Source organism: Emys orbicularis, chromosome 9, assembly GCF_028017835.1.
Source record: "Emys orbicularis isolate rEmyOrb1 chromosome 9, rEmyOrb1.hap1, whole genome shotgun sequence".
In the NCBI taxonomy this organism is placed as follows: Eukaryota; Metazoa; Chordata; order Testudines; family Emydidae; genus Emys; species Emys orbicularis.
In genome coordinates, this window is record NC_088691.1 from 56,336,359 (window position 1) to 56,348,979 (window position 12,621).

The 12,621-nt window shown below is 45.0% G+C and overlaps 1 protein-coding gene across 3 annotated transcripts in view; it reads right to left on the bottom strand.

Annotated features, from left to right (window-relative positions):
- ARMC8 (armadillo repeat containing 8) overlaps positions 1-12,621 on the bottom strand; it is a 208,208-nt gene that overhangs the window by 101,839 nt on the left and 93,748 nt on the right. For all 3 annotated transcript variants that reach the window (XM_065410557.1, XM_065410556.1, XM_065410555.1), the window contains one exon: positions 11,635-11,715. In XM_065410557.1, the coding sequence (XP_065266629.1) occupies positions 11,635-11,715 (81 nt within the window). The remainder of the gene's footprint in view (positions 1-11,634; positions 11,716-12,621) is intronic.

Below are 12,621 nucleotides of genomic sequence, written 5' to 3' on the forward strand. Positions count from 1 at the left end.
GACAGTGAAACATAGGAATCATTTGTGGTATGGGTGGATAGCAATATGGAAACACGCGTCTTGAAGGTTGAGGACTGATAACCAATCCCCCTGCTCTACTGACAGAGTTATTGCTGCAAGTGTCACCGTTTTGAATTACAGTGTCTTCACATAGGTACTGAGTATGGTCTCCAATTGCCACTCTTTTTTGGTACCAGAAGCTACCTTGAATAAAATCCCTTCCCTTTGTGCTGCATGAGGACTGATTCTATGGCTCCCAAATGTAAGAGAGTGTCTATTTCTTGACAAAACAAGCTTTCGTGAGGAGGTCCATGAAGAGGGATGGGGAAGGGGGGGTTTGTTGGTGGAAGTGTAGTAAAGTGGACGGTGTATCCTTTGGAGATGACATCCAAAACCTACTTGTCCATAGTGATCAAATCCCAGGAGCACCTGAAGGAGTGAAGGTCACCAAAAGAAATAAGGGTGGTGAATTGGTGCAGCTCAAGAGGATGAGGATGGCAATTCGAGCCCGTGACCAACCCGTCAGAATTGCTGCTTCGACATGGACAGCTTCTTTCTATAGAACCTCTGTCTCTTTTGGTGAGATTCATACGATTTCTCATGGCCTGGGTCAGAAGCCAGGCATCGAGAGCTCTCCATCATGAGGAGATGAAGCTTTATCTGTTTTTTCTAGCTCTTGATTTCAGTGCCAAAGAAAAAGTTGCACTTCTGGGCAACATGCGATTCCCCAAGGCAACGGATGCAGGAGGAGTGCCCGTAGTGGATCGGGATCGCCTCCCAACATGACAGACAGCAGTTGAACCTGGGACAACTGGGCATAACCTCCCAGTAAAAGAAAAAATTATTAACTAGCTAATATCTACCTGAATATAAAGAAAATATTTTTTAAAGAAAAGATAAGAAGCTACTACTAACTACAGAAACTAACACTAATACTATTAGTGACTATTAATGAAAGAAGCGGAAAGCTGAGGAAATCTCAATGGGACAACTGCAAGAGTTCCGTCTCAGGCTGAGGCGATTGAGAAGGAACTGAGGGTGGTTCACCTGTACAATAGCACGGGACACTGACTGACACGCATGCAGGGGCTGAACGGATATTGCTATGAGAAATCTCCGATCAAAGGCACAGGGGGTGCTAGCGCACCTAGAGTGAAGCAACAATGGGGACACTACTCAAAGAAGAACTCCCTATTTTTGGAAAAACATGTCTGTGTAAATCAGAGGTCCCTAAAGAGTGGGGCATGCCCCCCTCAGGGGGCGTGGAGGACCATCCAGGGAGGCACGGTGGGGCCCAGGCCAACCCCCACAGGGGCGGGAAGGGAGTGCAACCCAGCTCCTCCCTGCCCCAGCTCTGCTCCAGTCCTGCCCCCAGTCGCATCCCCGGCTCCCAGTCCCGCCCCAGCTACGTCCCTGCGCCTGGCCCTGGCCCCATCCCCAGCTGTGGCTCCATTCCTGGCCCAGGGCCGAGGCTGGGAGCAGAGTCACACCTGGCTGCAGGCCCGGCTGCCAGCCCCCACCGCTGACCAGCTTTGGCTCCACTCCCGTCCCCAGCCTCATCCCCGACCGCGGCCCCAGCCTCGGCCCCCTTACGCCTGTCCACATCCATCCCCCACACCGAGCTGTGACTCCACTCCCGGCCCCGGCTCTGGGCACAGACAGGGGAAGGGGGGGGGGGCATGACCCTCAAAAGTTTGGGGACCGCTGGTGTAAATGCACCCAGATAACATGATCATTATTTGTACAGTATTGCAGTAATTCCTGGAGCCCACTGCCCCGATTGTACTAGACACTGTAGAAACAGTGAGGAAAACTGTCACCTTGTACACTGAAATACAATAAATAATAAGCAATAGTTGCTACTACAATAGGATATGGGGAAAATATTGGCAAGTCAATTAACTAGTTAAGGCATAATTTCACCACCATCTTGGAAAGAATTTAGGCTAATCACAGATCCCACGTGAGCCCCTACAGTAGATACAGGCAGACTGGCTATTTGTACTGGAACCATAAACAAGTAAAAAACTCACTATGAGTTTTTTTGTACTTACTATTGGGGACCTAAGGACTCAGATACCTCTAATTCTGAGAGGTCTAACAGCTGGCTGTTGGAAGTAGAGAAAAGAGGAGGTCAGTTTTCTAAATGTTGTTTTTCCTCTTCCTCTCTTTAATTTTGCTGAAGAAGAAGAAGCCTGGATGGCAGTACTAAAATAACAAAATGCCTACCACATTCTCCCAAGAAAAGTTACCACTTCGATAACACAGGTCTGAGATTTCCCACTTATAGTGAAGTCCTGAGAAATTCCACTAAGTGCGCCCACAAGACCCACCATGAAATAGCCACTCTCTCATTGTCACTTCACAGGCACTAAAGGCCACCCTCACCTGATACCACGCTCCAGCCCATAATCATGAAGAGAGAATGTGAATCTTATTCTTCTTCCATAGTGCAAATCACATTTTGCTGAATTGTTTGCAATGCCAGACAGGTCTCAATGCCTAAAGTCAGCATCTTGGAGCAACGAACTTATCCTTGACCACAGCAGCTTCCATTACTACCGACGATCCATGAGGCAGGCTGGGAGGAATAGTGAGCAGCAGAATTTTGTTGCATTAAACATATGCGGCCCACCATACAGTAAGTAACCAGGATAGAATAAGATGTTTCCATAGCTATTTCATCACTAATTCCAGGTGAGGGTGGAGGGAACAGCTCCCAAATCCAAAAGGGCCTAAAAACTCCATAACATCAGCCCTGGAGTCACTCGCCATTTCTACAGTAAAGGGGACAACCTCAGACATCCTCTTCACAAAAGGATGCCTTATTCTTCAGAGGAAGGTATTTCTCTTAACCTTCCTTTGATGAGTTGAGTAGAAACTGTGGAAATCTTCCTTTATGTCTGTCAGCCAAGAGGAGAATCTGGCAAGTCATCCTCACAGTTCTCTTAAAAATGCAGCCAAAACCATGGCTTTGGGAAAGGATGCGAGAGGAATGCCTTGACACACAAGGAGCCTGCCTTGACTGAGACTGAGTTGGGAGAACTGGCACAAAGAATGCCGACTTCATTGGTGCATTCACCAGCATCAAATGCATCATGACCACCACTGTTTAAGGCACAAACATCAATGGTATTGACACATTCATGGGACTCAGAGCTGCAAGCAGGTTCAGCACCTGGAAAACAACATCGCTTTTGGAAACAGTGCCGATGGCTATATGATCACAGCTAGTGCGTCTATCAGTTAATCAAAGTGACAGGATTCCAGGAGACTGGCCCATAGTGTACTGAATGGAGGCCCTTGGAAGTCTTGAAGAGCATGCAAAACATACAAGGGGTATGAAATGTCCCACCACAAATAAAGCTCTAAACTTGAACTTCCAAAGAAGTCACATGGATTTGACTTCTAATGCAGTCGCAAAAAAAAAAAGAAAAGAAAGAAAAAGCATAAACATAATTCTGGAATGTATTAGCAGGAGTGTTGTAAGAAAGACACAAGTAATTCTTCTGCTCTGATAAGGCCTCAGTTAGAGTATTGTGTCCAGTTCTGGGTACCACATTTCAGGAGAGATGTGGAGAAAATCCAAAGGAGAGTAACAAAAATGATTAAAGGTCTAGAAAACATGACCTATGAGGGAAGATTGAAAAAATTGGGTTTGTTTACTCTAGAAAAGAGAAGTCTTATGGGGAACATAATAGTTTTCAAGTACATAAAACGTTGTTACAAGGAGAAGAAAGAAAAATTGTTCTCATTAACCTCTGAGGATAGGACGAGAAGCAATGGGCTTAAATTGTAGCCAGGGAGGTTTAGGTTGGACATTAGGAAAAACTTTCTAACTGTCAGGGTGGTTAAGCACTGGAATAAATTCCCTAGGTAGGTTATGGAATCTCAGTCACTGGAGGTTTTAAAGAGCAGGTTAGACAAACACCTGTCAGGGATGGTCTAGATAAAAGACAGTAAGCTTTTCCGTAACTGGTGTTCTTCAAGATGTGTTGCTCATATCCATTCCATATTAGGTGTGTGTGCTCGCCACATACACCAGTGCTGGAAGTTTTTTCTCTTAGCAGTATCCGTAGGGGACCGGCTCTGGCGTCCTCTGGATTCACACCCACATGGCGCGGTATAAGGGTTGCCGCTGGCTCCCCCCCCAGTTCTTTCTTGCTGGAAAATCCAAAAGTGGGGAAGGAGGGCGGGTTGTGGAATGGACATGAGCAATACATCTCGAAGAACACCAGTTATGGAAAAGGTAACTGGCTTTTCTTCTTCGAGTGCTTGCTCATGTCCATTCTGAAGAGGGACGGGGAAGGGGGGGGGGCTAAAAGTAAACTGTAGGGTATAACCCTCCACCACAGTATTGAGGGCCCAGCAGTCTGAAGTTATAGCCGTCCATGCGGGGAGGAAAAAAGAAAGGCAGTTGGAGAACAGCGGGACAGACGGATCTGGGTAAAGTCTGGTAGGTCGCCCTCGAGCGCACCCTCAAAACACTCGCTTGCCCCCCTGCTTATTGCGGGTTGAGCCCGACTGGGCAGAAGGAAGTGGTTGGTGGCTCGGGTGGCGCTTGTAGCCCCTACTCTTCTTATTGAGGGGGTTGGGGGGCTCATGGCGGGGTTCACTCCCTTGGCCCTGAGATTGCTGCGCTTTGAACCACTTACGAGCTGGACCTGGAGCGTACAGCCCCAGAGTTTTCAGGGTAGCGCAGGAGTCCTTAAGGTCATGCTGTTTACTGTCCGTCTGCTCTGCAAACAGGGTCTGGCCGTCGAAGGGGAGGTCCTGCATCAATTGCTGAGCCTCCATTGACAGACCCGAGAGGAGCAGCTAGGACACCCTTCGCATGGAGATGGCCGAGGCCATGGCATGAGCCACGGAGTCTGCTGCGTCCGAGGCTACTTGGAGGGCCACTCTCACTGCAGCCATGCCCTCTTCGAGGACTGCCCAGAATTCCTTCTTGGAATTGGAAGATCTCCCCCCCATGGACATCTTGGGCTTCTTGGCTAGGGCCGGGGATCAGTGCCAGCCAGTAGACGGCACCAGCGGGGCGCTCCGTACCAACGCTGTGGTGCTCGGGGCCAAGTCAGACCTCTGCTCCAGTGCCGGGGTCAGCGTCGACTCCATCAGGACTGCCCTGAGACGGATGTCTCTCTCCTTTTTCATTCTAGGTTTGAACGACTTACAGATGCGACACTTGTCGCTTATGTATGCTTTTCTTAGACACCTTAAACAGCTAACGTGCCGGTCGCTGATGGGCATGGGCCACTTACAACGATCGCATGGTTTAAAGCCTGGGGATCGGGGCATACCCCATCCCTAGGCTGAGTCCCGTCCTGGACCAACTACAATAATTCCTCGCTTAACGTTGTAGTTATGTTCCTGAAAAATGCTACTTTAAGCAAAACGATGTTAAATGAATCCATTTCCCCATAAGAATTAATGTAAATGGGGGGGCTAGGTTCCAGGGAAATTTTTTTCACCAGACAAAAGACTATTAGATACACACACACACACACACACACACACACACACAGACACAGTATAAGTTTTAAACAAACAATTTAATACTGTACACAGCAATGATGATTGTGAAGCTTGGCTGAGGTGGTGGAGTCAGAGGGTGGGATATTTCCCAGGGAATGCCTTACTGCTAAATGATGAACTAGCACTCACCTGAGCCCTCAAAGGTTAACACATTGTTGTTAATGTAGCCTCACACTCTACAAGGCAGCATGAATGGAGGGAGGAGACACAGCATGGCAGAGAGAGACAAAGACACACACCGTGTGTGTGTGCGTGTGTGTGAGAGAGAGAGAGAGAGAGAGAGAGAGAGAGAGAGAGAGAGAGAGAGAGACGTGCATTGCCCCTTTAAGTATGCTGACCCCACTCTAAGTACACTGCCTTTTTAAGTAGATCAGCAAGTTGAGACAGCAGCTGCTGCCAGCAAGCTCCCTCTGTCCTGAGCCCTGTCGTATCCCGTCCCCCCCACTCTATGGAGATGGGGTACAGGAGCGGGGGGAGGGGACACCCTGACATTAGCACCTCTCTTTCCCCCCTGCACAGCAACCAGGAGGCTCCCGGGAGCAGCTCCAAGGCAGAGGGCAGGAGCAGCACATGGTAGTGTGGGGAGGGACAGCTGAACTGCCCGGCAATTGATAGCCTGCTGGGCGGCTGCTGCACAAGGAACTTAGGGGAGTTGACGGGGGGCTGCCGGTCCACCCTGGTTCCAAGCGCCCCCCCCCCACACTCCAACGGGCTGCTCTTTCTGCAAGCAGGGGGCAAAGCAGGTGGCTGCCAAACAATGTTATAAGGGAGCATTGCGCAACTTTAAACGAGCATGTTCTCTAATTGATCAGCAATGCAACAATGAAAAAACGTTAACCGGGATGACATTAAGTGAGGAGTTACTGTAACTAGAACTAATACTAAGGGTAAATACTAAACTACATACAACTATTTTACAAAGAAACGTTCATGAGACACACTGAACTAAGCAAAAGCTAGCCGAACCAGCAGAAGTTCCAGCACTGGTGGCAAGAAGGAACTGAGGGTGGGGGGAGCCGGCAGTGCCCCTTACACCATGCCACGCGGGAGCAATTCCAGAGGGCGCAAGAGCCAGTCCCCTACGGATACTGCTAAGGGAAAAACTTCTGGCACCGGTGCTTGTGGTGAGCCCTCACCTAATATGGAATGAACATGAGCAAGCACTCAAAGAAGAATACAGGGGACTGGACTAGAGGACCTCTTGAGATCTACTGCAGTCCCACAATTCTATGACTCTATAATGGGGTTAGACCAATGGTCCATCTAGCCCAGTATGCTGTCTTCTGACAGTGGCCAATGTCAGGTGATTCAGAGGGAATGAATAGAACAGGCAATCAAGTGATCCATCGTGTCATAGAATCATAGAATATCAGGATTGGAAGGGACCTCAGAAGATCATCTAGTCCAACCCTCTGCTCAAAAGCAGGACCAATCCCCAGACAGATTTTTGTCCCAGATCCCCTCAAGGATTGAACTCACAACCCTGGGTTTAGCAGGCCAATGCTCAAACCACTGAGCTATCCCTCCCCCGATTAACTCGGAGCTTCTGGCAAACAGAGGCTAAGGATACTCAGAGCATGCTGTTGCATCCCTGCCTAATAGCCATTGATGGACTTATCTATGAACTTATCTAGTTCTTTTTTGAACCCTGTTATAGTTTTGGCCTTCACAACATTCCCTGGCAACGAGTTCTAGAAGTTGACTATGTGTTGTGTGAAGAAGTATTTCCTTTTGTTTGTTTTAAATCTTCTGCCTATTAATTTCATTTGGTGACCCCTAGTTCTTGTGTTATGAGAAGGAGCGAAAAACACTTCCTTATTTACTTTCTCCATACAAGTCATGATTGTATAGACCTCTATCAGATTCCCCCTTAGTCATCTCTTTTCCAAGTTGAAAAGTCCCAGTCTTATTAATCTTGCCTCATATGGAAGCTGTTCCATAACCCTAATGATTTTTGTTGCCCTTCTGTGTACCTTTTCCAATTCCAAAATATCTTTTTTGAGAGGGAGCAACCAGATCTGCAAGCAGTATTCCATGGACTTATATAGAGGCATTATGATATTTTCTGTCTTATTATCTATCCCTTTCCTAATGGTTCCTAACATTTGGTTAGCTTTTTTGACTGCCGCTGCACATTGAGTGGATGTTTTCAGAGAACTATCCACAATTAATCCAAGATCTCTGAGTGGCAACAGCTAATTTAAACTTTGTATTTATCAACACTGAATTTCATCTTCCATTTCTTTGCCCAGTCACAATCAATTTGTATACGATTAATGTGAATCTCTATTATGGTGTTTTTTAAAAGGTTCCGTGCAGCTTACAGATATTTTACTTTGGGGACTGTACCTTTTAATTTCTGTTTAACTAGCTTCCTCATTTTTGTGTAATTCCCCTTTCTGAAATTAAATGCTACTGTAGTGGGCTTCTTTGGTGTTTTACGGCCCACAGGGATGTTAAATTTAATTACATTATGGTCACTATTACCAAGTAGTTCAGCTATAGTCACCTCTTGGACCAGATCCTGTACTCCACTTAGGACTAAATCAAGAATTACCTCTCCCTTTGTGGGTTCCAGGACTAGTTGCTCCAAGAAGCAGTCATTAAGGTATCAAACTTTATCTCTGCATCCCATCCAGTCAATATGGGGATAGTTGAAATCCCTCATTATTACTGAGTTTTTTATAGCCTCTCTAATCTCTCTGAGCATTTCACAGTCATCCTCACCATCCTGGTCAGGTGATCGGTAGTATGTCCCTAGTGCTATAATCTTATTATTCAAGCATGGAATTTCTATCCAGAGAGATTCTATTGTACTGTTTGGTTCATTTAAGATGTTTACTATATTTGATTCTCTGCTTTCTTTCACATATATAGCTTCTACTCCTCCACCAGCACAACCTATTCTGTCATTCCTATATATATTCTACCCCGGTATTACCGTGTCCTCTTGATTATCATTCCACCAAGTTTCTGTGATGCCTATTCTATCAATATCCTCATTTAATACAAGGCACTCAAATTCATCAATCTTAGTATAGACTTCTAGCATTTGGATATAAGCACTTATAAAATTTGTCACTTTTTCAGCTGTCTGCCATTATGTGATGTAAATGAATGGGACTCTTTCACTTGACTGTTTCTCCCCTACGGAACGTCTCTGTCTGAACCATGTGCTCCTTCACAACTGTTGGCTTTCCTCCAGCCCTAAGTTTAAAAACTTCTTTATAACCTTTTAAATTTTACATGTCAGCAATCTGCTTATTTTTGGTTTAGGAAGAGCCCATCCTTCCTGTATAGCACGGGTCTCAAAGTCCCGGCCCGCGGGCCATCTGCAGCCCAAGAACCTCCCTACTGCGGCCCGCGGAATCTTTTTAAAAAGTTCTTTCATCCGGCCCTCATGGCTGCCGGCCAAAGAAGGGGGAGGGAGGAGAGCGGGCAGGAGAGATTCACATGCCCCTCCCCCCAATGTTGCTCCATCCTGCTGCTCCTGGGACCCTTCCAGGGGTTGCACTCGGCAACGTGTCATTCACCTCGGGCAGCTCGGCTCCCTGCAAGCGGTTCTCTATCCCTGCTGTTGCTGGCGGAGCCGCAGAGGAGAGACCCATGCAGCCACGCTGCCGGCGCCGCCCCCCACAGCTCCCATTGGCTGGGGGAGAGGGACAGATATACCATCACTAGTTGCTGGGCAGAGTAACACATGGAGGCAGCATCATTAGTTGCCGGGCAAAGTCAGCTGGGGCGGCATGAGGCCAAGGGAGTGAGGGAAAAGGGTGGGAAACAGGCTGGGAGGTGGCATGAACACCATCTTCAGTGACATTATTGGCCCGCTATGAGGATTTGAGGACTGGCACTGGCCCTAAGGTAAATTGAGTTTGAGACCCTTGCTGTATAGGTTCCTCCTTTTCCAAAAGGTTCCCCAGTTCCTAATAAATCTAAACCCCTCCTCCCTACACCATTATCTCATCCATGCATTTAGACCCTGCAAGTTCTGCCTGTCTAACTGGCCCTGTCTGTAGAACTGGAAGCATTTCAGAGAATGCTATCATGGAAATCCTGGATTTCAATCTCTTACCTAGCAGCCTAAATTTGGCCTCCAGGACCTCTCTCCTACTTTCCCTATGTCATTGGTACCTATATGTACTACGACCACTGGTTCCTCCCCAGCACTATACATAAGCCTGTCTAGACGTCTCGAGACATCTGCAACCTTTGCCCCGGCAGGCAATTCACCATGCGGTTCTTTCGGTCATCACAAACCCTGTTATTTATATTTCTAATGATCGAATCCCCCATTACTATTACAATGGGATGGAGGCTTCAGTGACAACGAAAAGGACTCAGGGGTTATTGCTGACTACCAACTGAATGTGAGCTTCTCAATGCTGTGAGCAAAGGGGCTGATGTGATTCTTGCATGTACAAATAGGGGAGAATATTGAATACGTAGAGGGAGGTGATATTACCTTGAGTATACAGTACTGGTGAGACCACCACTGGAATACTTTGTCCAGTTCTGATGTGCACACTTCAAAAAGGATGTTGAAAAATTTTAAAGGGCTCAGAATAAAACTAAAGAATGATTCATGGTCTGGAAAGCCTGCCTTACAATAAAAAATGAAAGTAGCTCAACTACTTAGCTTATTGAAGATTAAGAGGCTACTTGACTATGGTCCATAATTGCCTACACAGGAAGAAGATACTTGATAGAGGTCTCTGACTGCTAAAAGTAAAGGTATAAAAAGATCCAGTGGCTGGAAATTGAAGTCATCATAGTTCAGACTGGAAATAAGACGTTAATTTTTAAACACTCAGGTAACTAATCATTGGAACAGATTACCAAGAGATGTGGCAAATTCTACATTACTAGGAATCTTTAAATCAAGACTGGATCTCTCTCTAAAAGGCTAGATCAGCCACAAATTATTGTGATAGATGCAGGAAGTCACTGGGTGAGATTGTATGGCCCATTATACTGGAGATCAAACTGGATGATTATAAAGATATTTTCTGGCCTTTATACCTAAGGATCTGTGAACAGAAAGATACAGTCCCACCCCAAAAGATAACAATATAGCCTTAGATATATTTAAATGTAGTAACTGAAAAAAATCAGTGAGGTAACTATTTACATTCAAAGATTTCATTCTGAAAGTTTATAGAGGGTGACATTGTTCAAACTTAATTATTTGTGTAAGATGCTCCTTGTCTAAAAATCTTTCATATTTGCTTAGCCTCCGCAAGGTCACAGCACTGACTTTAATCCACACTCATGTTTTCCACAAGCACATACCAACAGACATAGTTTAAACTATGTATTTACTTATGTGTTAGCCCCGAGGGACCAAATTCTCAAAGCCTTACACAGAACGTGTATGCATCTGTGTGTGCACTCAGACATGCAGTTTTGAGTAAAACTGTAGAATTTTGCTCAGCCTCTCTCCTTGAATTAGGCTTTGAAAATTTAGTTTCAGACTGCCAGCAAATAGCTATTAGAGGTAGGAATTCTACCACTGCCACCAAATCCAAATTCATACAGTGTGATCTTATCCCAGAAATACCACTTCACAACAACACTGTGAAATCAAGTCTGCATTCTTCTTTGGTACCTGACCCATCCAGAATAGATTTCAGAAACAAAAGCATATGGTAGAGCCCAGACTCCAAAGGATTCAGTGGAATAAAAACCACTCACAGGCTCTTTCAACTACATAATCAAGTTTTCAAAACATATTTGACTTATTTCTATCCAGGTCAGCTCATCTATGCTCCCCTTTTCACCAGCTCTTTCTTTTAAGAAGTCTTCATTTGCTCATTTTCTTTTGTTTGGCTGAACGGCTGCTTGACTCTAAGTCAAGCTCTATTTCAATTACTGGTATTTTAACTTTATAGAGCACCCAGATATGTTGTGGCAGGTTTCTGTATATCTCTATATACCACACAAAAACAACGATGATGGGCACCCAAGAAATGTGTATTGCATACTTTTATATGTGTGTGTACGTATATGTGCAAACATATAATTTCTATAATTATATTAATACAGATTGCTTTTATAACTGATGTGAAATCAAAATCTCAAGCAGTTTTAATGCCTTACTTTGTAGGACGTGGAACTTAATAGGTGAGCAATATTCTGAACTGCTCCATGGTTAAACAAGATTGTCTGATGATCTGGACCCTATAAAGAAAAAAAAAAAGGAGTATTTATTCTTTTAAAAAACAAATGTGGAAGAGGCTTCCTGTTAACTGTAACTTCAGTAAGTACTAAAATGCAGGTTTTCCTGCCATTCTTTGCTTTGTACATTGGAAATGTGCTAGTTTCTTTACCATCTGAAGCTAACTTTCTGTTACATCTATTGAGCTTGACCTACTTATTGATAGTCATTTTCATTCTCATTCTTGGAAGGAAATACCAAAACTAGAGAGATTAGGAGTAGAGTGAGTGAAGATATTTCAATTTAATAGATGAAGGATGAGTTCTACAATAATTGACAATGGGGATTTTATTTTTCATAGCTGATGTAGGGCTATTGGCAAAATACAGTTTCAATTTTTGCAATATTGTATAAGATTCTCAATCATCTGCAACACCTCTTCCATTGCTAATCCCATGCATTTTCAGAATAACAACCCCAGAAAAGATAGCAAGTAACCAATTCTAAAGCTGTTCCCATATATCAGAATGTGCATCAACTGATAGTGTGGCGAGAGTAGTGTCTCACTCACTAGTAACTCCTACACATGAAATCTAGATTTAAAAACTTTTTTATAATACTATTTCAAATATATCAATTGTAAAGACAGCTCACCAACCTTAAGTACTTAAAGAGCTAGTAAAAATAAGTGTCTGAGGTGTTAAACATTTTTCAGTTTTCAAAAATTCAGTTTGAAATAAACTCAAGTCCAAATACTGACCCCATGTCTCCTCTACAGTACAAAAGTCTCAAGATCTCTGTGGTCTGGTCAGGCTCTATGGAAGCAGAGGAGAAATGAGGGTGGGAGGAACCCTCAGGGGACCTCCCACCCTCAGCAATCTCAGTGAATCCTAGGTGATCAGTGAGCCCTTCCTCCCCTGGAAGTTGAG